Below are 27328 nucleotides of genomic sequence, written 5' to 3' on the forward strand. Positions count from 1 at the left end.
TTACATCTTTTATTACAATAAGAATCAACTGCAATGAGATCTGGCCAGGACGGGAACTGCTTGAGTGAGAATACGTTGGACTAGTGAGACTGAATTGCAGGTAAAAGTCAAAACTTTGCAGGAAGTCGAGCTCTGCGCAGCAAAGGATGACCAGCAGCACTCGAGGGACAGCAATGATGTATAGAGTCACGTATGCCACCAAAAAAACGTCCCAGGCACGCATTGTGAACATCGCAGATATCAAATCTGCTGCGCAAAGGAAACAATTCCTTTAATGAACGAGATCGCCTACAGAGTTGTGATTTCAAACGCTGAAGATGTGCCTTCAAATGGAACAGAGACGGCGCGACCGTTAGACAGTTTTTTCCTGTAGTGCCCGAAGTACCGTATCCTGTAGACACCCGGCTCCGTGTCGTGAGGGATGTGCCATTCAATAGTCACGTTGCTCCGACCAAGTAATCCTTTGGTCCAGTAAAACCTAGCAGACGAACCAAAAACCGCAGTCAGCAAGAAAATCCACTTTTCATTTGTTTTAATACCCCAAGAGCTCGCTAAGTGGAATGAGATGAATGTGCTCCAGTTAAGTATATTTTAAGAACATTTTTTAACCTTTCCTCATATATTTAGGTTATCAGAGCAGCAACCAACAAGCCAACCCAAAACCCGGCAGGGCTGAAAAATATCTGGAAAGATGGAAAAACAAGTCGGTGGTCCTTTTCGCAGATGAAGAATATTTCTACCAACGTGTTCTTACGTTCCCAACTCCGTATCATAACCCCATACAACATTACCTCTGTGAGCAATATTCATCAGCTTAGTCTTCCCTGCGCAGGGGGAATGCTGAACCAAGAGGATCAGTATTTATTGAAGGTCACAAGCAAAATCTATCATAATCGAGCTCAGGGCTTCCGGCACCCATTTCCACATCAGACTCCCATTTTCTTTTGCAGACTCCTTGTGCAAAACCACTGCTGCTCAACCTCAGAACTCTACGGACAGCCACACACCGTCTAGGGGCGAGGGATTTTTCAGCCGGCCATGATGGAGCACTTCTTGGGGAGATGAAGAAGATTAACCTGCTCTGCTTGTGATACTGCCAATGAGGGGCACTGCTGGAGATCCCCCTAATTGTATCCGGGCCAGACATGAGAGTTACCAAGTCCTACTGAGATATCACCCCCATTTCAGGGCTTTAACTAAAGGAAGCAGATGAAGAAAATACGTTGATCCATCGGCAATGGTAATAAAAAGTTTCCCCATACCGGTCTTACTGAGAAGATTGAAATAAATATTTACGGACATGACTGCGTGAAAAACAGTGAATGATGGGGGAAATTTGGTTTGGTAAACAGAGACCACAGGCTGACACAGGGCCCACGTATCTGCCTGGTTGCTCTTGTCCAAGGTTCTGGCTGTGGATCGCACTGGCTTGGCTTGGGACAAAGACAATGTTGTCTTGGGAAACGGCAGCGAGGTGACAGCACAAGGCCCAAAGTGGTGGGGGATCTCCATCCTTGGGGACCACCCCGATTTGCCTGGACACGGCCCCAAGCAACCTGCTATAGCTGCGACGTTGGCCCTGTTGGGAGCTGGGCTGGACCAGAGACCTGCAGCCTGAGCCCGGCTGTAATGCTGTGACCTAAAAACGCTGCGGTGACAGATCTATGCCACCACCCAGCCTCCTCCCCATCCTGCCCTCCAGGCTCGGTGAATCAGGACCACCGCTCTGGGACTCAGGAACTGGAACATAGCTCAGATCCCGCCTGGGAAGAGGCTTCTCACAGATGAGGTCATGGCGATTTAACCGTGTCTTATCTCTGTTGGCCGTTTGCTAAAGGCAGGGCCAGGCAAATTCCTGCCTGTAGCTCAGCCCCTCATCCTAAACAGTCCTAAGAAAGCAATTACTGCTCCCGTGGCAGATGCAGGGTGGGGCCAAACACTTCTCTACTGCAAACACCAAGACAGCACCCAGCAAAAGGGCAAGTCTGCACCGAGTTTGTCCCTGCTGCAATGGCGAGCGCAGGACAAAGGGCAGATAACGGCTATCTCCTTCCTCGAAAGCTGCGCCTCCTTTCAGTGAGCCTGCATCTCTTTTGATCCTTGAAAATACGCATTTTACAAATGCAGCTATAAACTGTTTAACACTTCGCAACACTAAGCTAACAAATAATGCGTTCCCTTGTGCTACTCTCCTATTGCGATGGCAGCACATTCAATGGTATTGAACGTTAGTCTTTCCTGTACTAAAAAAACCACAGTCTGACTTCACTAATATCTAGTAAAAGTGTTTGATGCTCCCTGTCCCCGTCGCCTTGATTACTCACATTTCAAAGTTAACACACCGACATCGTACAAAGTGACTCATTTTCATCTTAGCAGAACCATTTCCCCTTTCTTGTGGTGTTTGGTACTTCCCTCGGGCACCAGGAAAGGAGACATTACTGTCTGCATTGGTTTGCCTTCTGGCCAGCCCCTTTAGGCAGGAAAAGGCCAAACAGCTCCTCTTCCTTATCAGCAGAAGTATTTAAGCATCGTTCAGAGATCCGAAATCTGACCTTTCTCAGGAAGGAAAATAAGATGTCTAGATCCCTGTCTTTCCAGTATCATGGCAGCACATTCTTCAAGTTTTGCACTTTTATATGTTTTTCATCTTCTCGAGTGATGTGTTATTAAACATTTTCAGTGTTCCTGGCCAAGATTTTCGGAAATCTGTTGGGTTTTTGGAAGAGGAGGAAAGAAGGCAGGGCTACATATATGAGTGATAAAATGCCGTCATTTCCCTTACTCAAATAGGGAACTTGACTGGAAAGGGTGACGTCAACGAGAGTGACAAGGTAACACAGTGCAAGTGTTAAACAGAGGGCAAGCACTTAGAAATGCAGAGCTCCAAGTGCAGGTAGGAATACATCTCCCGCCTTGGGACAGCCGGAGTCCTGGCTACCAGATTAGGTTTAGAGAGCAGCTGGTTGCACTTGGGCAGAGAGAATTACACCCTATCAAATGCTCGTCATAAATCCAGAGGAAGAGCTTCCCTATGAAGCCAAGCTGTCGGGAACATTGCCTCTCTGACCTCGGACGTTACGTGTTTGCACTGGGACGTTGCAAGGTCAGAAGACCCCAAGACGGATGTTTTTCAGGGTCCAGTTTCTCACAGATAGATTGGAGAGGCAGGTGGGAAAATGTCTGCTTCTATTCAAACAGGGGAGTGACTTGAAATCGAACGGTTTGACAAAAGATGCCTTTGGTATTCCTATTTCGTGTGCTGACTTCTGGTGTAGCCCTGAAAGGTGACACCAGCTTTGCTGCTTAGTGGATATTTTTTCCTTAAGACTGACATCTCTAACCTTAACTTTGCTTTCTTACAAACTTTTTAAAAATTGTGGACTGTTTCTACTTTATGATGCACAGCAAAGCTGGCCAGTTTTTCCCTGTGAAAACCCTACTGCAGTGAACCTCTCATATTTTCTATTTGGTATCCTATTCATCAGCACGGTACGGCAGATGGATGGATGTAGGCTACAAACAAGTTGGACCACGAACTTTCTGTAATTCTTGCTCTTCCTCCAACCTTTCCCAAACTTATAAGCCTTCATTGCTGAAACTAGACCCAAGGAGAAGACCGATTGTTGTGGTCTTGACAAGTTAACCACCCAAATATGGACCGATCCGTCCCCAGAGAGCATCAGCTGCAGGGACAAGACCAACCTACGGTTGGGAGCTCTGAAACGAAGCCCTTCAGGTTAAACTCAAATTACTCCGTGGAGTCTGCGGAACAGTGAGATGTGGTCAGGGCACTCACCTGGTGTCCCAGGAGGCATCGTTCTGTACCACGTGCCAGCTGTCTGAAGTGCTGGTGTATCTCTCCACCGTCAGGAAGTTGTGTTCAGTCTGGAATAAAAATAACAGAGTTAGCCAGACGCTGAAAGGAAAGGCATGTGCCTATTTTTCTGTGTCACTTTAAACTGGAGAAGGGACTCCGCTTCTGTGTGCTTTACTGGCAAATGCGGTAATTACTAGCAAAAACGCTTATATTTCACTGCCAAAGCACAAATTTAAGCTAATAAATGATGCAGAGAACGAGTAAAGAACTTGATCATTAAAAAGAGAATGGACAGGTGAGGTATTTGCTATCAATGTCTATGCAAGATAAGTGATGGGACGAATTAAGTGCTTTTCTAATTTCCTTTGTTTTATTAAAATAATGCACCGGGCTGGTAGGATGGAAACTAGAGACCATGCTTACTACAACTGGATGGTACTGGATACCGACTGAGAAAGAGTGCTGGCCTAACGCACAACATGAGTGCCTTCGACTTCAATAGTATGAAGAGATCATGAATGGTCCGTATCTGACCAAATTAAGGACTTTGCCCCAAAAGCATTCTGGTGGCGTGAATTCCCAAAGCACAGGCTAAAGGGAGAAACTATCTTCCTCTGAACTCCCAGAAAACAAAAAAAAGCACTGGAAGCACATGATCTTACTCCTTCTGAAACCTGAACGTCAAAGATTAAAAAGCATCAGGCAGAGGCAGTAACTAAATATTCACTAATCCCGAACATCCCCAATTGCAGCGTCGTTGCGTCATATTTACCGCACTCTCTGCGGAGTTCCTAGGGTTCGCGCCTACAAAAGTTACTTCAGCGACTTCTCTCTGTGGGGGAAATTGAGATTTATATTAAAGACTGAGCAGCACATCGCACATTAAGCACATCCTCTGAAGATGCCATATGAGATTTTTAGTGGTTTGGTTGGGTTTTTGTGGCGTTTTGGTTTTTTTTTAAATTATTTATAATTTCACTTGTTGCAATAGCAATGGACAATGTATACTGTGAACTGGTATTCTGTGCCTTGCCATTCCACTTGTTCTGCTTGCTGGATAAACTCCACCATAGCACAAAAGATTTCGGTGTAAAAGAAGGAGGGAAATAGGTGAGGTTTTTAAGAACGCCTCCCTGCCTTCTTCCTACCTTACTGCTGGAGACAGCAATGAGACGAAAGCCCTTGCTCTGAACACCTTATCTAAATTTTGAGCATTGAAAACTGAACCCTTTCTGACATTTTTATTTCATTTACATTCCATACCAGAGGCATCAAAGGTGACCTGATTTCTGCTTGTAAAGAAATCACTGTACAATGTTTGCCTATTTAATCATCAACTGTTATTTTATGTAGAAGCAGAAGGGGAAATCTTCTTCATGTTGAACAAAGGGCTTTTATTTTCCCCTTCATTCACCCATTTTAATCACGTTCAGTACAATGACATTGGCATGAAAACGCTCTGTCTCCGCCTTATCAACCATGCCCACTAAGAGCAACAAGACCTTTTTGGTCTGAGAGCACCACGACCCTTTAGGAAACCCAGACTTTTTTTGGATGAGGGGTAAGAATTTAAAGACAATTTCCTAAACAGGTTGTAGCAAATCCTTGAAGCTCTCACCGCTCGATACTGTTGTCTCACTTCTTGTAGCACATCCCCAAATGTCTTATTCGCCGGCACGCGATCGGCAGTGAGAGGAGGCACCAAGGTCATGTTACCTATATTGAAAAGTGGGGGCTCTGGACCACGTGGTAAATCCCGAACTGTATTCTGGGAGAGGGAAGATGTGCTCATTATACATACATATAGATAACCAGTATCTCCCTGATGAATCATATGACTGCTGCGGCTCTTTATCCAAGTCTATTGCTTAGACAGATTTTAAGAACAAAGGCAATAAAGTGAGCGTAAAAACCAACAAGAGGATCTTCATCTGTGCTCTGCATGCAGGAGCAATCCCCGCAGGACACCCGCTAACCTGTTGCTGAGGTGCCCCAAATCCACCCGGCAGAATATCCCACGACTTCAGGAGGCAGCGCCCGCCCACCAGTCCTGCACGTTCATGTGGTCCACAGATACAACGGTAACAAACATTGCCACGTACAGCAGAAATGTAGCAGATTTTTTTTCCTCTTGGTAGAAAAGCAACAACTTCAGGCCATGCTGAAAGGTTGGGGGTACCTATTTCCTAAACTTCGAACCGAAAAAAACCCCAGAATTTCTCAAGTGGTACGAGACCCCCATTACAGGAATTATTTTCATACCCCGTGAGAATTTCTCAAAGTGCTTTCTTATGAGAAAAGAGAGGGTAGCAGTCACGCAGCCTCACTGAGGAACAAATACAGCCATCACCATTTACAGGATTTAAATGTCTCTAGCAGCATGTGGCGTATAGAAAATTTTGATTACCGTAGCAATAGCCCGTGCAAGTCCTCTGTACAGTTGAATGTAAGCAGAAAGGGTGTGCGGCCCATAAATAGTCGATGCAGCCTCATATCGTTGAACCTAGCAAAGGACAAATTTGGAAAAGGAGGGTTTGAAGGATTCTTGAGCACTTTATACAGCTCATCCTACTGCGCCAAGACAAGATCAGCACTATGCCTGCCGGGGTTTATTTACTCCATTACTGCTAGGGAAACAGCCCAACAACTTGCCTAAGTATTTCTGCTGCAATTTCAGGTTACTCTTCATTCTCCAATCCATCACAAACAGGGAGGACTGGTTGTCACTCTTCCAGTTATCACAGCTCTTTTACTCTTTTAAAGGTTTATGATGCAGGTTTTCTCTTCTCCAACTTATTGGGTTGGACAATCCCACTTCTTCCAACCTTCCCTCCCAGTTTAGGGTTTCTAAATCCAAGGAGTCCAGCCAATGGTCCACATCTTCCTCAAAGCACAGCATCTACCATGCCTTGTGGGGACCCTTAAAACTGGGTCTTGCAAGCTATATTGCGATCTTTTCCACAACAACATGGCACTGCAATTCATGTTCACCTCACGACCCTACAGCTCCAAATCTTTCTTCTGGCAATTTTGCCACTTTATGAAGAGAATTTCTAATTCATCCAAGTCATCAGGAGATTACTAAAACAGACCTGAACTCACAGGAGCTCCCTTTAGTACGTCTGACCATTGCCACATTAAGGCATCCATACGTACTCTCTAGCTACAGTCAGGAAACCACATTGGCCCTTGGACCGTGTCGTCTAGGCCAGAATAAACAAGGAGGTCTCGCAATTTCTGCCACAGATTCTTCAGCTTTTTGTGGCAAAGGAAAAGTACTCTAAACATACATAATTTCGCAGGAATTATCATGCCATATAACCAAAAGCTGAACTCAGTTAAACGTGTTCAATCCACAATTTTAACATTTACCTGGTATTCTTCATAGGTGGTAATGTAATGAGTGTAGACATTGCACAGACCTGCAATTACGACATCCATTCTTGGTGTACCATGAGAATCAAATTCCTAAGAAAGGAAATAAATCAATTATCTTGTAACAACTGCTTAATGCACTATTATATTGTTGTTGTTATTGTTGTGGGGTGGTTTTGGTTTTGTTGTTTGTTTGTTTGTTTGTTTTTTACCAGGACAGAATACAAAGTTACAGTGGGGAGGGGGCTGGATGTTCAGGAACGCAACCCTACAAGTGTAATTTGCCTTTATTAATGTCTCATATGCACTTCCCAAAGAAAAAGAGGAGAAATTACCTCATACTCCAGTAAATTCAATAAATTTAGGGGGTTTTTTTGAAGCTGATGTCTGTATCCTCCTAAAAAAATTGGTGATATAACTATGTGAGACAAGCCGTGGAGACAGCGTCTGAAATTAAGGTGGTACTCAGGCTGCAGCTGAGAACAGGATGTATCAATCAGGGAAATGTGCCATTTTTTTCCAATTGTTCTCATGTTGCAAAATCCTGGTAGGGATTAAGGAGCTAAACCCCTCCATTCCAGAAGCAAAACTCCTGCTAGCATCAGTTATGCCTGGATCCCAGTTGAATTAGCTTGTGTTGGCTTAATGGATTGAAACTCGATCGCTTTGCTTCTTTTGGGGAGGATATTCATTTCTACTGCATGTCAGTAAGCACACGCAAAATGTGTCTGAAGCAATTGTGAGAAGGAAACATCTGTGAGAGGCGAGACCCATGACCCCAGCTGCAGGGAGACAACGGAAAAACGAGAAGGATCAAGAAACGTGAAGTTCCAGATATGCTGCGCTCTGGAGAAACCTCTTCCTCAGCAACTTACTCTTTTAACAGCTTCCCGTAGCCTGCGTCCAGACATGGTCCTAGGGACATTAAGGGAACAACGTCAGTCTCCAGAAATGCAGGCAGCTAAAGCAGGAATCGCTGGTTGGACACGCAGCACGCCACCAGAAATTCACGTAGCGCTTGCAGCGCTGCTCAGCATCCCTTAGGGCTTCTCTGCGATGAGCTCAACCAAAACACCTCAAAACATTTCACATACATCGTCACAGCCAGGGTGAGGCTGGAGGCACCCCAGGGCGGGGTGGGGTAGAAAAAAAGGTGCTAGAAATAAATCACTGTCCTATTCAGATTTTCACCGTTGTACCATCACCAGTCAGAGCAATTCATCATAATGGTGTTTGTGGCATGAAAAAAAAAAACAAAACCAAAAGTTAAGAAGTTCCTTTCGTATCATTGAAACTGCATTTTGCAACGAACAGTTAAAATTATTTAGGAAGCTTGTTTGCATCTCATTCATTCCCATGGCTAGTTTACAGAACGGTGAAGAAAATGAGAAACCCCAGGTAACCAGAGCAGACAGTATACAAGAAAGCACATGCAGTGGACATATATGTGTAGTGCCTGCACAGCTATCATATATTGGGGACAATTTTTAGCCTACACCCCCTTTCTACCTGCATGCAGAAGTATCGCAGGTAGTTTGAATGAAACGCTGCCGGCTGCAATACATAGAACAAGACCAAAGAAATACATACGTGAACTCTCCAGGAACAGCAACGATTGCCAGCGATCCAATGGCAGCAATCTGAACATCCACGATGTCAGGGTGCCATGGGTGAGGCCGAGTCATCTGAGGTAAAAAAAAAGTGGATATAACTATTGTAGGATAGTAGCAAAAAAAGATAGCTGAAGTGTTTTCCTTCCTACAGTCATAAATCAGGCAAATAAATTTACTTTGTAGGCAGGCACGTGAGAGTGTTTTACCTCCACATGTACAGCAAGTTGTCTGACTATAACAGACAGATAAGGCACATGTAAATACTATGGGTAAGGCGAAAAAAAAAGGTGTTGCCAGAGGGGCAGCTTAAAGCAAAGTGGGTAAATAAGGTCAGGGTAGCACCTAGAAACCCCTCACCCGCATGGGAAAAGGATACTGTTAGGATCAATAAGGTTGAGCATCTGACCAGGAGAGCAAAAGTGAACGAGTGAAATCAGAGAGCCCGAAGGCGATGGGAAATGAGAGTTACCTCTTCGTTAGCTGAGGAAATGCACCCTCAGTTGTGACGCAGAGGGAGAGTTTCTAAGTCACCCGGAGGGTGATGCTCAGGGAACCCTCGACCTAGCCCTGACTTCCAACTGCCCCTTAGCAGGGACCACACTGTACTCGGACTCAGCACCATTGCAGCAGCCAAAACACACACTACAGCAGCATTTAATCTTAAAAAAAAAAAAAAAAAAAAAGGCTAGATAAAAATGAAGAAGCCTGTTAAAAGGAAATTAAGAACAACAAGAGCTCAAGGCTGGCATGGCTCCAGCAAATGAAATGCAAAATCCCACTCCAGCAAGCCAAAAAGATTTTTGAGGAGCAATTACTGGCGGCAAAACATGAATGACAAAATCTTGTGAGGCACACCAGAAGCAGGAGGCCTGCCAGAGCATCCGTAAAAGGATGCTCAAGAGGCGATAAAAGTCCTAAGAAGAAAGTGTAATTTACTCTCACCATCCTGGATGGAGGAGGTGGGGTGGGAGGAGGCTCTGCGCTGGGACCTCTTTTTATGAGAGATGAGGTGAGGAGCTGATTGAACACAAAGCAACACTGGGAAAGCTTTTGAAGAGACTGATGAAAGGAATAACAACAAATTGCCTCATCCAGATGGCATCCTCTAAGTTCTCTAAAGGACCTTGGACACGATCCCGCTCCACTACAGTGCATTGCCCCAAAATAGGGCATCAATTTGCTTTTAAAGTTGTAAGTAGGATTTTGGGAAAGCTCAGTAAGAATGAACATCAAGTCCTGCCCAGGACAGAGCAGACTCGAGCATGGGGATGAGCTGGGACCAACGGGGCAGCAGCTCTGCGGAGGCTGGCCCTAAGAAATAGCCCTTCCCTGTGTGAGTGGGGCATCCCGGGATGAGGACCCAAGCACTGGGGGATCTCCATCCTTGCTGACTGCCCCAACTCTTCTGGACATGGTACGGAGCAACCTGCTGTAGCTGCAGTGCTGGTCCTGCTGGGAGCAGGGTCGTGCTGGAGAACCCCACCCCAGGGTACCTCCAGCCTGAGCCTGCTGTGATTCTGCCTGTGGGTGAGTAAGTCTGCCATCAGTCGATGTTATAGCTCACAGGACTGTCAGACTCTTGCATAAACGTGACAGAAAAGCAGAGAAGTCAACAGGACGTTTCCAGAGGAAGTCAAAGCCTGGTAGAAACCTTTAAAGACAACACTGAGAAGGCGGGTAAGTTGATGCAGTCCCTAGAGTTTCCAAAAGGCACCGTGACGAGTTACTTCATTTTGCATGGACCAGTCTGTCACATGACAAAAAGAAAGGTCCTCTCATGGATTACAGAAGGAAACCAATGGTAGAATGGTAGAAAAATCCACCCAGGGCTATCAAGATCTGAGAACCAGCAGAGGATGTCCTGAAGCCAGAGACTGCTGGGAGGCAACGCTGAGCTCCATGCACTGTTGGCTTTCCCTGACCTCATGCATTTTCCCCGTGCATCCTGCTCAGGGCTGTTTCACAGGCAGAGAATTAGGCCAGGGTGGATCTTCAGTTGGGTTTTTTGACCCTAATGAGAGCAGCGGCTCTGGTCCCTCCTCCTGGGATATATGAAAATGATGCTCTGCAAGAGGAAAACTTCCACCTCTCTCATTCTGATGCAAACTAATGACAACATTTATTCTTGCTTTCTATTTTCATGCCTTCAAAGCCCATGCAGCCCTCTCTCCCTCCTCCTTCTTCACCATATGTGTTGGCACAGGCATCGTCTGTAGCGCCCTGCCAAAATCTAGCCCAGACCAGCAATCTCTGCACTTCCCAGGGCACACACCGGTGCATCCTTACCTCTCCGGTACTAAAGAGGATTGGCTTGGGTTTGTGGCAGGCTTTCGTTTCATTGGACGGCTCTCCCAGCAGCTGGTCCCGGATTTCATCCCAAAACGGATTCCCTTCTACTGAGCCTTGAGGGGGAAACATCTTTTAAACGCTGTTCCTTCAGCTGCCCCAGCAGCTATCGGACAGAAAACTCATTTATTACCCCCTCCCTGCTTATGTGGGATAGGATATTTCTCAGTGGATTCTGACTATCTCCCTTTTCTGGGGTGGTTTGAAAAGCCAAGCTTTAGCCCAGCTGAGCTCCATGTTGGCAGCCTTTGGGTAATGAGAACAAATGAGAAAGATTGCGCCAAAGCCAGCTCTTTCTTCTCCCCACTCCCCATCCAGCGCTCTCCTTCCTTCAGAGCATGGTCATACCCTTCTCCAGAAGCTTTCTGATGAACACAGACAAACTTGCGAGGGGGCTCTAAGACGGCACTTTCCTAAAAAACATCCCTTTGGAGACTGTCGTTCAACCAGCCGTTTTAAATGAGTCTGGGGGTTTGAATCTATTTGGGGGATGCCCCATGTCCTCCCCGTTTGTACAAAGCCATGTTGACATCTGCTCCCTAAAGTACCTTGTGTGAAGTTGAAAGCCCCCACTCCGTCAATAGTCCCCGCGGCAAAGCTGTGTCCTAAGGCTGGTTTACATGTTTTAACCTTAATCAGAAGGGGGAAAAAAAAAAAGAAAAAGAGATATTTTAAAACCAGCTCCCCTCGGTGTGCCAAGTCCTGCTGTGAGAATATAACGTTTCTTCCTTCCTTATATCTGCGTCCCGGGAGGTCCCGCTCTTACCGTGTGCGTGGCATTGAGCTCCACCGAGACATCACTCATATTCACCCACTGGTGAGCTGAGCTGAGGGGTCCTGTGACCTCCTGGGAAGCTTTTTCAAACAGCTCCTAAGGGACACACAAGGTGGAAATCCTTGAGGAGGAAGAAATCAGGAACCCAGCTCTTCTGAGATTCAGCTACATGAATTATTTCTTCAATCTGTTGACACTTTCCAGTGGCCTCTTCCAGGTGTTAAAGCAAGCGTATATTTCCCAAGCTCCTTTGTTTCTATCACCCCGTCTCTACATCCTGCGTGCCCCCAGTCCTGCAAGTTCTCCCCGTCTCAAGTAACAGAGGGAGGACACACTGTGGTCAGCAGCTTTGTGCGTGCCTTTCTTTTTACAGCTGAAACATGCGCCTGTTCCACGAGGATGGCAACTTCTTTTTCCTAGTTGCAATCTTTTGGCATTACTCACATCTTAGACCAAACAGCAGAAATGTTTTCTACGAGAAAGACGCGCTTTGTTGCATTCATTGCTTCGAAATGCATGGACTTTACTATGCATTTACTATACAGCTGACAGCTAAGCCATTCAGCTCTTCAGTGAACGGTTTTCTGGCACACGTGCCTCGAGTTGGTACATAGAAAGTGTTGCCAGAAGTTATACGGGTTTAGTAACATTCCTGTAACTGCAGTTAGGAATAGAGGACACAGCCTTTGAAGGCCAAGAGTCCGCAGTGTTAAAAACGACAGCAATGTTTTCCCTCGCCATTTGATACACACGCCGGGCCACACCGACGGGGACAATCTTTCACTTGCAAGTCACGATCAGCCTGGAGTGACTTCAGGGCAAGCATCTGAAATGGCGCTTAAAAGGAAACCACCACCATCAAGCCTTCTGCTCTTACTCCTCTGCTGGACCCGTTCCAGTTCCTGCAAGCTGCTGTCCCTGAAACGGTGCCAAAAAACGTCCTCTTACTGACTACTCTCACGTTACGCGAAGCCACAGACAGGGAACCGGTAAATTCAGGTGACTTTCGAGCCCAAGGACACAGATGACGTAAGGGAGCCCATAGGGTGGAGGACACCGGCTGAGTAAATGCAAAGTCAAGCAGGGCAAGATGAGTATCTTTTGTGGATGTTTAAGCTGGCACATTTTAACTCACTTTTGTGTTAGTTTGGGAGTGTGATGGCAAAGTTGGCCAACAAGTGGTATGTGGTGGTGTCTCTGAGCTCTTCTAGGAGTCTTCAACACCAGCGGTTTTTCCCATCATGAGACCTCGGAGATGCGTGCATGGGAGGGAGGGGGAGATTATAAGGGGCAACATCCACGTTACATACCGATGAGGAATATTGAGATTAAAAGCCTGAACCAACATTTTAAAATTGCAACGCCTACAATGATGTATCTAAATAGAAGTGTGTGCTTTCTGAATAATCAGGAAACTTTTCCTTAAGCGTATAAATATAGATTTTAGAGTAATTTAAATCTACAAACAAAATTCACAAAAACAAGTGCAAGAAAGTTGCTTAAATGAACATGCATTCCTGTAAGAACAGCATTCACGCACACTCGTAAAGCCAAATAGCACTTACCCTTGCTTTCGAGTAGATATTTTGCCCTATAATTCTTGTGCTGTCAAACATGTCATTACCGGGACCCATGGCCATGCACATCGCTGCCTGTTAAGAAATTTGTTTAAATGCTAGTGATCAGTTAATATGGAGAACCTGTGGCACTGCGAAGTGGATGAGTTCACAAGTGATTGTCATACTGTGGGAACTAATCGCTTCTTGTTAGCCATCTCACATTTGGGCACCGGGTTACCACACTAACCTTTGCAGCAAGATAAATTTAAGTTTGGGCTGAATGGCCAGAAAACAGGGTGTATGAGGGCAAGACACAGTAAGTTCCCGAAAGAGGTATCCAGAATAGTCCAAAAAGAGGTGATTTTTTGTTTATGTCCTCTTCACGCACAGTGGTCCGCCACACGGCGCTCTATTTGCTGCTCCAGCCTGAGTTTTCTCCTTATCAGAAGTTAACGTAGATCAGGTAAGACATACTTACCCCCCCCACGGGACAGGTGCTGTGTGGGTTATCGCACGACTCCCCCGTGTTTACGCAGAACGGGCCTTTGGTGTTGGACGACACATCTCCCAAGTTGGAGGATGCAAAGGCGGCAACAAAAGAGCCCTGCCAAAATCAGACGTGGTCAGATGGATTTTAATGCCTTGCAGTGATTGCAAACGTCACCTGCAGCTTTCCCTGCAGTCAAGGCCGGCCTTACAGCCAGTTGATGACCGTGTGATGCTGGTAAACATTTCTGAAGTGACTGGGAGGGCTGGAAGGGGGATTTAGGAGTGTCCCAAGGGTTAGGGACAGGAAAAGCAAGGGAGAACAGGATGCACAGGATGCAACTGCCATTTCAGGGGGACCTTCACACCGCTTTGGTATCCAGACAGCGTTTCTTCATCTACCTCTTCCATCTCAGCAGCAGCTCTTCCCCCCATGCCCCCAGTTTCTCATGTTACTGATCAGATGTTAATGGATCATCGTAGCACCTTGCACAGGATTTTTTTTCCTGCTGGTCTTTCATCATGACTGATTTACAGGGTGAGAGCTATTGGATCTGACTGCAGGAGTTAACGTCAAGCAGTACTCATTAGAAGCAAGGCTGGTTACACACTGAGCGTCAGCTGAATTCAGCTCTCACAGACACTCTCTTTTTTTCCCCCCCCTTTTAGAGATGGGATGCATCAACACCAGATATTTTGATACATTATCAGCTATTAAGCCATTTTCTTGTAAGACTGCTAGACACAATGTGCCCAGCAGACCATACAGCTAAATATTGAATCCTGCAAACACTTCTTAGCTTTGCATGCATGTCAACTTGCACTGACCTGCACCCATAACTATGCACTAGAGGGGAGTCTTGTTAAAAGCTTTCAGATAATTCACTATAAAAAGAAACATTTGCAAGCAGGAATTAGGTAGACTTCCTTTAGTTTCCATCTTTGGTGTGAACTGCACGTGTTCCCCTGCCCAGGAATTGGGCAACTGTTTCAAGGTACGTGCCGGCACGCAGGACACCCTCTTAATCAACTCATGACTCAAAGCGTCTGTGAGATGGGTTCATGTCCATATTTACATTTCAGGGGAAATAATGCTTTTTAAAGGAGCTGTGTTTGCACTCTGAGGATGGCAAGTCTTCTGGATAAATGAAAATCAGAAGGCAGAACTGGCTGGAAGCCATAAGAAAGAAGTGGGGTGGACCACAGACTTGATGCCACTCCACAGATGCAATATATTGATCCCTTTGGTTTAAGTATCCCACACATGTCTTTCTAGTATTTCCAATAGTCGAATCAAAATAAATTTGGTTTATTCCTAAAGTCTAAATAAAAGCCACTAATTACTTGTTTGGAAAGTCAAGAGTACGCCTTGCAATTTCTTTTCTCTAGAGGAAGAAAGTAAATAAATCAAAGCGTTCATCTTTGTCCTCCTTTTTCTGTGTTTACCCTGCTGTCCTATTTCAGGGTTTGAAAGAACCCGCTTTGGCCCACAGAAAGCGCCAACCATCCCCTCCCTGTTGCAGCACTTTGTTCCCCATTATTTTCGGTAGTCTGCTCCCACCTCTCCAGGAAGCATCCCCTTGTTCTTCTCCTGTTCGAACAAGTAAGACGCGTAGCCCATGTTGTCGCTGTTCACAAGGTGGTTTGTGTTGTTCATGCTGACCGGGTGCACGGCGAACCAGCTGAAGGGGAGTCAGAAGACACACACAGGGAACGCATTGTTCAATCCATATATTGGCAATTGACTCGTTCAATCTATATATTTGCAATTGACTTTTGGGAATTTTCTTTGGGAGAATACAAACGCAGACTGTTGGTACCTAGGGAGGGATTAACAAGGGCAGAGTTATTCCCATCCTCTCCCTTCCTGACCAGGAGGGCTCATGGCTATCAAGGTCCAGGTCTTGAGGCCACAAGAATTCGGCACCGTAATTATCAGGGCCACCAAGAGCTATTTCAGACCTGAAGTGACTCTTTTCCGTGTCCAGAGAATTATATTTTGGAGGGATTTTTATTTTCTTGCTTCAAAGAAACAAGGAGGAGTCGATGATGTAAAAAAGGAAAAAAGGAACACTTTCATTCTTACAAAAAAGGGAACTCTCTTCTTCCTCTTAACACAGTTAGACTCTCGCTTGTGACTTCCGAATGAGGAAAACATAATTAAGGCTTTGTTACTGCATGTTACTTCATTTGCCTGGCCTTGAGCTCTGAACTTCACGCGGCCAAACGCTGCCCCACAGATCTGTTGATAGGACGGGCGTCGTAAATGCTGCCTGCAGGTATGGCACACTTCCCACGAAACGTGGGGTGTTAAAGAAAATAACCAAGAGAAGAGGAGCCCAAAGGGTCTTGGAGATGCCGGGGCCGGGATCTGGTCGGAGGGGCAGAGCGAGAGCCCCTGAGGGGATTTTTCTGCACCCCTAGAAGGGAAGACCAGCTACGGTCGTCTTCCCCAGATGCCTTTGGGTCATGCCAGGAGACGTGCCCAGCTGTAGGTGGGCCAGGTGCTGCTGTATGTCCCAGAGTAGATGAGGGACGCTGACCTGGTTTATGCACTCATGGACTTACTCTTCCCTCAGAGACGCGTTGGTGACTAGCTGGGAGCAATGCTCTATGGGCAAGGGTCAGTGTTGGGAAGGAGAGCTTGTGCAGAAAGACAGAACTGCTACAGAACTGTGGTTTATCAGGATTTGGAGAAAAACCTGTTACTTCGGTGGTCAGTACCTGATAAGGCCTAGCTCCTGTCCATGCCCATCTACCATCTTCAGCATCACTATTTCTTTATCTGTGTTGGATGAATACCTGGATGAAAACGAAGTGGAGAAACCCCATTAGCGCCAGAGCCGTGGTCACGCTCTGCATTGCTCAGACATGTTAAATCTCCACTAGGTTGAGCAAGGAAATGAAGAGGTTATTACAGATATTACCAGAGCACAGTGAGACCTTAAGAGGACCACCTGAAAATAGCTGTGAAGGTAAGGGAAGAGTTATGGATGTTCCTGACCTCAGACGCTGCTTCTCCAGAGGGTGGAGAGAGCGCTCTCTCCGACTACAAACTCACGCACCAAGGATGCCATCTGACTCAAATGCTAAGGTCTACTAAAGACTTTTTTTGTCTTTCTTTTTTTTTTTTAAACAAAGCATGAGGTCATATCCTTAACCAATGCCTCACATGCTTGGAGGGGGCAACCAGAACTTCCGAGCCCACTCTTGCGACCAATTTTTGGGGTGCACACACCCCAGCGCCCAGGATGGCAACAGTGTCATTCTGCCACGGTCTTGGCTCCACATTTTCGACCGTCCCACAAATGACCAGAAGCACCAGCTGCAAGATGGCTGGGTGATGGTCCCAACTGAAGGGTCCTCTGCAGGGCTCTGTTTCTCTCCTGCTTGAGGAGCTTTTACCTGCTTCGTTCGGACGCTGGATTCTCAAGATAGGAGAAAGGGCTTCGGTTGATCTGGCTGTTTTCTACGGTGCCTCTGTTTATAAAAAGCCTTCCTCTCTTCATGTTCTGATGCGCTATATCAATGCTCTGAAAAGCAGGAAGACAGGGAATATTAGTCCATGCATGTAAGGCATATGTGAGATTACCTGGAAAAACTCTCTCTTTCCCTCCCTGCCTGTCCCCAACCCTCTCTTGGGAATTTGGGGGCTTTTTTTTTTTTTTCCTTTAGTAGTCTAAAATTCTAGAAAATTATGATAATATTTTGAAACCACCCACAACTGTCTCCTCCTAGAGAAAGACTTCAAGGCTTCTGTTTTTTGACCTGATTTCACTGGTAAGCATAAACCCACCTCCAAGTGTGTTTTAACACTGCGACATTCAGAGGTGCTACCACGAACATCACAGTAAGAGCTCCGTTAGTCACAAACGTATCTCCCTCCACCTTTTCTGTGTTTATGGGCTCTCATGTCAACAGACTGGATGACACCGACCTTTACGATGCCATTCACGATAGCGTTGAGGGACGGTCTGATTAGCCCTTTGCTAGTGATCCAGAAGAGGGTGTACTGGAAGTAGCCACCAGGCCCCGAATGCGTGTGGGTGCCGCTGAGGATGACATTGTCCTGTCGGTACAGCTCGCCGTACTTGCTCTTCAGTTTCTTGAGCACCTAAGAGGAGGGAGGTGGTCCTAAAAAATCCTTTTTCACGCCCAAAGGCTATGAAGATTTGTATCAGCCCTTGCAAAAACCCCAACCATTCATCTTCCTCCTCGGTATTCTCTTTCTGCCTGATACTGGTGTCACAACAAGTAGGTTATAGCTGTTGACTTGGCAAGAGCCTTAAAATAATAAAATCTGGTAAGTGAAGACCTCTATGGCCAACTTGCAGTGAAGCCCAGATCATCCAACGAGTCCCCAGTTCTCCGGCATCTCCCTCCCTCCTCTGTGGTGCTGGAGACCCAACATTACATAGGCACCATGATAATGTATTTGTCATTCGAATGTATTCATGATTCGAATGTATTCGTGATAATTTTTCTGCTAAGAAAAGCATGGTCAAAGTCCACCTCATTTGCTGAGGAATCAAAAGCTCTTCTTCAGCAGAGATGCATCGTCTCTCCAAGATCGTGCTGCAAGGAGATTCCAAAGCAAACGGCTAATGTGCTGCCGTGCTCAATATTATTTAGCAATGACTACAACCTTAATGCTAATACCAGTGACAACCCAAACTGTGCCAATCATTCATTTCCAGCCACGTACCTCCAGCCTCAGTCTCTGAGACACCATTCCTATGTCGGCGCTGACAAACACTACTCGCCTGGAGTCATCAACGTCTGCCACAATGAAGGCTCGGCTGTAGAGGCGCGTGAGAAGCCCGCCGCCCACCTGGTCCGGGTTGGCATATCCCATCTGGAAGCAAGAGCTCCATCAAGCCCATGCAGCCAAAATATTGAAGGATGTATTCATTTGCATGTACTCTTCTAAGTAGATTTGCCAGAGGGTCAGACGACTCATTCAACATATGAACACTCAGAGCTGCAACTATCTTGCCCTGTGATTGCAAGAATCATGGAATCATGGAATGGTTTGGGTTGGAAGGGACCTTAAAGACCATCTAGTTCCAACCCCCCTGCCATGGCCAGGGACACCTTCCACTAGATCAGGTTGCTCAAAGCCTCAAAGAAATTTCACCTAATGTTTGAAGACGACAACCATTTGGCAAGGCAGAGCCTCTAAACCAGAAGTCCTGCAAAAAATACTCAGAGATGATGAAAATCAGTATTTCGCCAACCCCGTGTTCAATTCCCCAACTTACCAGAGGAATTTCTGCCACAGGTCCTGTGCAGTCAGCTCGACCTACGCCCAGTAAGTAGTTTGCTGTTACTTCACTGCGATCTAGAATAAGAATAAATAGTAGATTAGTGGACACATGAGCAAGCAGAATCAGGGACAGAAGAGGCAACCCGGCCTTTTTAAAGAGATTGCACACCAGAAACATGCTTAACATCCCCAGAGGACTCAGCGGGCTCGTGGACGAGGGTTTCCAATGGGCTGTCAATGTGGTCAAACTGTGCTGAGGCTATTCAGGCATTTGGGGTGGTAAAGGGTGGACCAGGCATGAAGAACTGCAGAGGGAGCTCACAAGACGGGTCACTGGACTGTATCAAATGTGTCGTGATTCACAGCGAGGGGGAAACAAGCCTAGCTTCACCGATTAAGCTCTCCAAGCCCACCACTACCATGCAGAAAACAGATCTGAGGGTGTAAGAGCTGTTTTCACACAAAAAATTCAGCTCAGCAGCAGTGAGAAAAAGGGGATGGCATGTGAGGAGCTACCAGGAAAGGACTAGAGAAGAAAGAGGGGCACATCCATATGTCGCCCCTGGTGCCTCCAACTCATCCCATGTCCAGCACTGGTGTCCTGGTCTCAAAAAAAAAAAATCACAGAAGAGCCAGTAGAAGCTCAAAGAAGGGAAAAGCAGCTCTGGGCAATGACCTCCAGGCAAGCGGTGAGGAAAAGGACTCCCAAAGGGGATCATGTCTCATCCCAGCCATCATGAAGGTGCAGAAGTCCTACAGGATGGACGAAGCGCCTGGACAAACTCATGGAAGAAAAGCCATTGAGGGCTATTAAATTAAAAATAAAATAAAATAAAATAAAATTTATCTGCATCTCAGGAAATCCCAGAACCACAAATCACTGGAGGCTGAGATAACACTGTGGGAAAATATTTCTATCTGCTTGATCTGTTCTCACAGTCTTCCCCAGCCAGCTGCTGCTGCTCAAGGCAGGGCATCGGGATAAGGGGACACTCGCTCTTGCCAGTCTGGCCTTTCCTAGGCTGTCACTTAAAACAGAGGAGAAGTGAAACACACTGGCCACAGACTGACCACAGGGCATTTCTCTCGTTTAAAATGGCATGAGTGAACAGGGCTACCCATTAAAACTACTGTTCCTCCACCTCTTCCTCCAAGAGCTATGACACAGAGAGGAATCACTTGTGCAAAACTCTTACGTGTTACAACCTAAAAACATGAAGAAAGTGTGAACTACATCCAATTCGAGATCAAAATCTAGAAATTGGAAGGTCCCATTGCTGACATGTCGGGCGATGACCCATCCAGGGCAGAGGAGACCTCCCGGCTCTGGGAAAGGGCTCCTGTCACATGGAAACACCTAAAGCTTCACACTGTTTTCTTTCCCCATGAGATTTTATCTCTCCAGAGGACAGGCATGGGGTACATGAGAAGTGAACTGAGAGTTAGCTTTGGGCAGCTCCCGACACCCACCTGCCCCACGCGTGGTGACAGGGTTGGAGGCCTAAATGGGCTGCGATGGGATTGCAACTGCCGTGAAGCCCCTCGGTGCGGTGCCGGGAGCGAGGGGCTCTCGGGACCCACTCCACCAGGCGGAGAGAGGGAAGGGAGGTTGTCTGGATCCCTGCAGCCAGCCTCACGCCCCGGCCCCGAGGCTGTGCATCCACGCCCAGAGAGATGCTCGCGTTGGGTTTGACCACCACGCTCCTGCCGCAGAGGCCAGCAACAGCACCATGCCGCGGCTGTGCGAGAGGACCACGCGCAGAGAAGGTTATGAAGGCTCGGTGGTGGCCCAGTGACCCTCTACCTGTATCCCTTTAATTTAAGTTACTGCACTGGACACACACTCGAGCAGGGTGCGATGGTGGGACTGAAATAGCTCAACTTGCCGTTGCTCTTTTTGGTGAGAAAGTGGAGGACGAGGAGCACCACGGTCACCGCTATCATCAACACCAGGCAAACGATGAGGATCACCTCCAGGCGGGAGAAGGAGCACTTGGACCTCTTCCCACACATAGTGGGGGCACTGTGAAAGCAGAAAGGAGCCCATGGGGAAGGCAGATGGGGCAGCCCCGATGTCGGGCACGTCCCACCCAGAGCAGCACATCGCACCCTCAAAGAGCTGGTGATGGTTTGTGTCCCCCGTCCCAGTGTCAGAGCAGGCAGCAGCAGCGATGAGGATGGGAAGTGGAGATTTATTTTTCAATCTGCTTAAGACAGCAAAAATATATCTCTTGCGAGGAGTGATCACTCCCTGTCACAAGGCCCGATAAGACAGGGTGAAGCGGCCAAATTACCGATCCCGCATTTCCCGGGACGCTTTGCTCGCTCTTTTGAAGAAATCTTTTAAATAAACCCCACAATCTTCCACCAGATCCTACGTTCACTGAGCGGCCGAGGAAGATGCTGCAGCCTGAAACCTCGCAGCTTTTCTGCTGCTCGCGCGCTCAGAGCACGTCAGAAAACAATATTGTCACCATAATAAAGGTCAATTTAGGAAACTCAGTGCGAGAAAAGCACACTCCATCGCATGTCCAAGTGCAGTTCTCTCCTGGCTAGAAAAAGTAGTGGTTGTGACAGCTTTCCAAGATAAGACCCTATGTATAGACGCCGGCTTTCTTCATCAAATGCAGAGGTCTTTGGGTTGGCTTTTTGAATATTGTTCTTCCTCCTTGGGCAGAGGTTTATTTTGGGTTAAAGATTAACAAGAAAAATTATTCAAAACATGGCTATGGGAAAACATGCTATTTCCCCCTCTGATAAAAGCTCTGGTGACCTCTGATTTGTCCTGCTCTGGCACCTGAGATTTGCATCAAGGGCTTCAGTCTTGCCCGGTAGGAAGTGGCACTTGTAGCAAAGACGTGCCTTTTGCCCTTCCTGTAAGCATCTGTACAAGGTAGAAATAAGCCTTTAAAATAGCTTTGGACATTTCCACGCCTCCTTAGGTGTGTTAGTAGATAAAACTTACTGCAGATCCCATTTCTCTGCCTGTGACCGAACCACGTATCTGCCCCAAAAGACTGGTTCCTTGTTTAGAGCGGTGGTGGGGGGGTGTCTCCATCCTTGGGGATGCCCCTGACTCGCCTGGACACGGCCCCAAGCAGCCTGCCGCAGCTGCGGTGTTGGCCCTGCCGGGGCCCGACAGTCACGGGAGTGGAGATGGGGAAGGATGGACATGCAATTAGAAAGGGAAGAGTGAAGCAGAGCCTCTGATTTTCCTGGAGGTAACGTTTGCCCTATGTTGGGTCTGGGCATGGGGCTTGATAAAGCTCATGCCTGCGGGCTCTTCCCCAGAGGTGATATGCCCCAGAAACAATGAACCTGCAGAAAATAACTGCTGAAACGAGCGTTTATGGTCTTGGAAAGGTTGCAACGAGAAACATCACCAGAAAGAGGCAAGTGGTCACCCAGACTTGCAATAGGTGACTTTTCTGATCAGCTTCTTTTGCTATGGTAAGCTACAGCAGTCACGATCATTGCTGAATTTCACCTAGCACATTTTCTAGCGGCAACAAATCTAATATTACGGGTTTCCTTCCTCCCCTTTTTATTCTCCAAGCGTGGCATTGGCAGCCAGCTGCATGGCACCGCAACCTGTCCAGATAATCAATAACACAGCACCGGCCTTAAACACATCTGCACAATACGCAATTACACTCTTCTTTTTCCAACCGATTAAACTGCCGAAGTAATACTAAAAGAAGCAAACATTGTGAAATCTCGTGCAAACTTACCTGAGATCCCTTGTGTGTCCCAGCGTCTAGAGGAACGTCTCCCAGCTCGAGACCTGTTTCAAGCTGAAAATTTCAGCTTGAAATTTATTGCTGTTATAGCCCGGTGAGTCAAGCGCTGCGCAAGATAAGAAGAGACCAATCAATAATTTTTACCGCACAAGGAGATGGTAGGGGTTTTTTTTCCCAGTGCGTTTATTTTACGTTACGAACGGCGCCTATGTCTCTAAAATAACCTTTCCGGGATTGCACTGATCAGCTCTGGTGCACGAGGAATTTGGGAACAGGACTTTTTCTCTCCTTTTTGCTTCATCACAACTTGACCAGCCTGTGGGATGGCTGCTGCTTCCCATCTGGCTATGACTCCTAATCCTCATGGAAGATCGGTCCCCAGGGTTTCCAAACTCTGCTAGAAGAAGAACTTTAATACAGGATTGTATTTTAAGTGTAAAATACGTTTTATTAATGTATTTTTATTTGTTGAAAATTTTATTTATTAAAAACTAGCTTTTTCCATCTGTTTTCCTTTTGAGTCCCAGATAGGTTGCAACGAGCATAAATTCACCAGCTGCTAAAGCATGCTTCATCCAAAGGGTTTTGACAGTTTGCTCTTCCCAAACATGACGGGACCCATCATATCTCTCAGAGAGCGGCTGCTTGCCCTTGCTGGCAGGGGGGATGAAAGACCCCACAAGCAATACCCCTTTGCTTCCCCCAGCACCCGTGCGTTTCAGTGGGAATTTAAGGCTGGGACCGCCTCCGAGATTTTAACCTCCCACTCAGCTTCCAACAGGCAAACACCTCAGGAGGTTCAGTTGTTCCTCTTTCATTGCCGTTTCTTTCGCGCACCCTAATCCAAGGGTTAATATTCCAGCTAGCACCAAGCACATGCAGTCTGACTGATCACTTCAAGGTCACGTTCAGTATCGCCTTTTGACTCAGTGATTTTTGGACCAGCTGGCGGGGAGAAGCAAGATTTCCTGATACGTTATCTCCTCCCTGCCATACCGAAGGAATGCGCTTGCCCCTGCCGTCGGCGGAGAAACAACCTGCTTCGCCGTGTGGGCTGACAGATATCCCTGGCCGCCTCTGTGCTGCTGGGAATACCCTGCTTCGGGTCGCAAGGTTGCCCCAAATCGTGCACTGGCCTTGGAGGTAACTGAAGAGCCTCGTTTGACAAAACCGTGAGCAGTCAATCACTCTGCTGTCAGGGGAAAGGTCCTGGGACAGAGATGAGCCAGGAGTAGGTTGTGCATTGGCAGGAAGAGCAAGAGCTCTTCCTTAAGGTGGTATATTTGCTAGATCATCATGAAAACTTAAGAAATTGAGTTTTAAGGAGTAGGTATAGTGGTGGTGTGTCCTGCCAGTCTCACCCCAGGAAATGCAAAGAACCGAGGAAAAGACCTCACCATGGCTCTGTAACTCCAGAAAGGACAATCCAGCTGTTGCTGGGGGTGGAGGAGGAAAAGGAAGTTTGACAGCAGCTCAAAACACATTTTGGGGAATACCTTAAACATTTTCCTTTTAAAAAGACTGCTCAGTGAGGTTATGGGGACCCACAGCTCCCCATCTCCCCCAGGTGGCATGACCACGTCCACCTACTCAAGACTGCAGAAGCAGCAAGGTTTTTGGTACAGAAAAAGGACTTTCTGGACTGCAAAGACCTCAGGTGAAGTGCTAAGGGCATGGTAAATCCCTCTGAACTCCTGCCTGCCTGTGGAAATGCAACCCAGTGCCTCCAGAGAAGGTGGATTACCAAGATGGTGGCCAGGGAAGCGTTTATGGAGCACACAGAGGTCATCACGTGGCAGTGCAACAGGTACGCTGGAGCACCTCAGAGCCAGTGTCAGTCTAGTGAGAAACAACAACAAATTGGCTCAGAAGAGAAGTCCTGGAAATGTTTCCAGCACTTCTCAGAGGAAACTCTCCCCACTGGTTTCTGCACCTCATGTCCACCACGTCAGACAGGTCACCAGCACGAGGAAGGACTGTGGTCCCACGCGAGGCACAATGCTTACCCCAAAGTAGCCACACTAGAGTACCTAGCCCGAAAAATAAAACCCCCATGCAAAAGCTGTCCTGTCAGGTGCAGGATGCTCACGAACCTACTCATTAACCACTGATGGTCGAGATGAGTAACTCTGCAGATCCAGGCTGGAAGGAAACCTGAGCCTGGGAAGCAACAGTAGTCATGGTTGGAGAGGTCAGGACATCCCTGAAATTATGCTCCGTGTTGGGGGTGGAAGAAAACGTGGGATTTGAAAGCGGGAACACACGTCAAATGCATGCAGACCCAGGAAAATTATTTCCTTTGTGAGGTCCTTGTCCGGCGATGCCTGGACAGTCGGGGCCTACACATCAGTCCAGGCTGGTATCACATCGTAACATGTCAAGTTACCTTCTCATAAGATGAAAGGTTTCCCACAGATCATCCTCTTTCCCAAGACCGAGAGTCCTCCAACTTCTTCCCCTTCTCATTTTGCGCTAAATGAGACTAAAGAAAGTTACGTTTTATTTATAATATTTATCCTACTGAAAAATGGCTTCTACCCATCACTGCTACCCCACGATACCAATTTGCACCCTTCCCAGACACATCCAGTAACTGCGAACAGCACAGGATTTTCATTCTCAACATAGCGCAAACGCTGCAGAGCACTTTGGGACAAGCCAGCAAAGCCCTCGCAAACCTCCTCGGTTTGACGCCACCACCCAGCCGACTCATGGAAACGCTCAGCTGGTCTTGACTTCTCCTGACAGACGCTCTTGATTTCTCATATGAGACCAGGCACCAGGTTTTAATTACTTGAAAATATTTGACAAGGAGCATTCAGGAGATGGTGGATCCTCTCACTCGGTGCGATTAAACAACACGGGTTTGGAATAACTTTGTAGGTAAACCACGTAACGAGATCTCAGAGGATAAAATGATGCTATTTTTCCTCTCTTAAAAAGATTTCATACATTTGGAAAGTTAAAAATATTTTGTTAATGTACCCTTAATTAAAAAAGAAAAACTTCTAAAGTCACTCACGATTAATGGATCCACTGAAGCAATAAGGCAAAGCTGAGAGAAGGAAACCCAGTAAACATAGATTTGCAAATGTACATTTCCTCAGGCAGTGAAGGTCGTGCTTCCAAATCATTAAGAAAGAGGATTCAAACCACTTCTACGTATGATCCTTTAGGAAAAAAAAAAAAATTAATCGAATTTGCTTCAAAATATAAACCAATGAAGCATTTGCTTCCCTTTCTGCTCCTCATTTTTCAGTTTCTCACCCCTCCAGAGCAAGACCAGATCATTCCAGAGAACTGACCCTTTCCTCCAGCATCCACGTTTCGCTTTAAAACCAGCCTGCACAGAACCAGCATTTCCTGGTCTCTCAGAGAGCTCGCTTTGTGCAAGCCATCAAAGCTGGGACCATATAAAACTAAGCTCTTCCCTTATAAATGCATAGGAGAGCACGATCTTCTCCGCAAACGTTCTGAAACTGAATCCCTCCACCCTGGTCTTCCAATGTCGGCGTGCAGGAGAGGCGATGGGAAAAATCGCCAAAGAGACACAGAGAGAAGGTACACGCGGGACACTGAGGACTTCCCGCCTACCCTTGGCCTTCCAGGCGCTCTTCCCACAGAAAACTCAAATTTAAGCAGGTCACAGAAGAGACGATCACAGAAGAGACGAAATAGAGGACTTATTAATCTGTTCTGTCCCTTTGCTTTCCTTCCTTTTCTCTCAGTCCTCATTTTAACCCTGAATTTATCATAGCACCGGCTTTCCCACGGACCGCGGAGGGGAAGGACGTAACGCTCCATCAGTGGTGCTTCACTGTTGCCCGCTCCACTCAAGGGAAATAGCCTAAAGTCTGGCTGGTTTTCTCTTCCTCCCCTCTCGTTTTCGCGGTCCTTTACATGGTCTCGCAGCGCGGTTTGTTCCAGCTTTAATACTTGCTCTTGCCCGAGCTCCTTCCAACTGGAGGCTCAGAGTGGCTTCACCTGAATTTGGCAGGCGGTAGACGTTCATCCAAAGCCGCAATGCTCCTTGCAACACCCATTTTCGGCGAACCCACAGAGACGCGTGAGGTTTCCAGGAGCCAGTCAGGAATGCAGGATGCAATCGCAACAGGAGGCAATTTGTCCCCACCAGGAACAGGGCTGCATTCGCCACGTCCTACCTAAGTCAAACAAGCAGAAAAAACTTCATCTGTTAAAAATAATAGTAAAGAAAAGTAATGCTTTAAGCATTAAGGGAACGACTGCCTTCGCCGAGGCAGGAGAACAAAACGCTTCTCTAAAGGATCTCTGCTTTTCTGACGTGGCTCGTCGTCATCGGGACAGCAACCCGACCATCCCGTTTTTC

The 27328-nt window shown here is 46.9% G+C and overlaps 1 protein-coding gene across 1 annotated transcript; it reads right to left on the bottom strand.

Annotated features, from left to right (window-relative positions):
• Positions 1–201: 201 nt before the first annotated feature.
• On the bottom strand, positions 202–21253 carry LOC127017934 (putative neutral ceramidase C). Its single transcript, XM_050899263.1, has 20 exons — positions 21118–21253; positions 19236–19315; positions 18680–18829; positions 17912–18088; positions 17380–17507; positions 16699–16776; positions 15536–15656; positions 13967–14092; positions 13495–13581; positions 11921–12025; positions 11703–11784; positions 11095–11210; positions 8786–8880; positions 8071–8110; positions 7193–7288; positions 6228–6323; positions 5439–5588; positions 4593–4652; positions 3800–3888; positions 202–478 (listed from the first exon to the last, which is right to left on the bottom strand). The coding sequence occupies exons 1-20, from the start codon at positions 21251–21253 to the stop codon at positions 289–291; spliced, it is 2202 nt and encodes a 733-aa protein (XP_050755220.1). The 3' UTR covers positions 202–288.
• Positions 21254–27328: the final 6075 nt, after the last annotated feature.

Source organism: Gymnogyps californianus, chromosome 6 (genome assembly GCF_018139145.2).
Source record: "Gymnogyps californianus isolate 813 chromosome 6, ASM1813914v2, whole genome shotgun sequence".
Classification (NCBI taxonomy): Eukaryota; Metazoa; Chordata; class Aves; order Accipitriformes; family Cathartidae; genus Gymnogyps; species Gymnogyps californianus.

Excerpts from the sequence above, each read along its gene's own strand:
- LOC127017934 (XM_050899263.1), bottom strand. The coding sequence starts at position 21,253 with ATGTGTGGGAAGAGGTCCAAGTGCTCCTTCTCCCGCCTGGAGGTGATC. Across the intron at positions 16,777-17,379 it reads CCAGCGTCCGAACGAAGCAG|GTATTCATCCAACACAGATA; the intron begins GTAAAAGCTCCT and ends GTTTTCATCCAG. Across the intron at positions 8,111-8,785 it reads GCTGTTCCTGGAGAGTTCAC|GACCATGTCTGGACGCAGGC; the intron begins GTATGTATTTCT and ends TAATGTCCCTAG.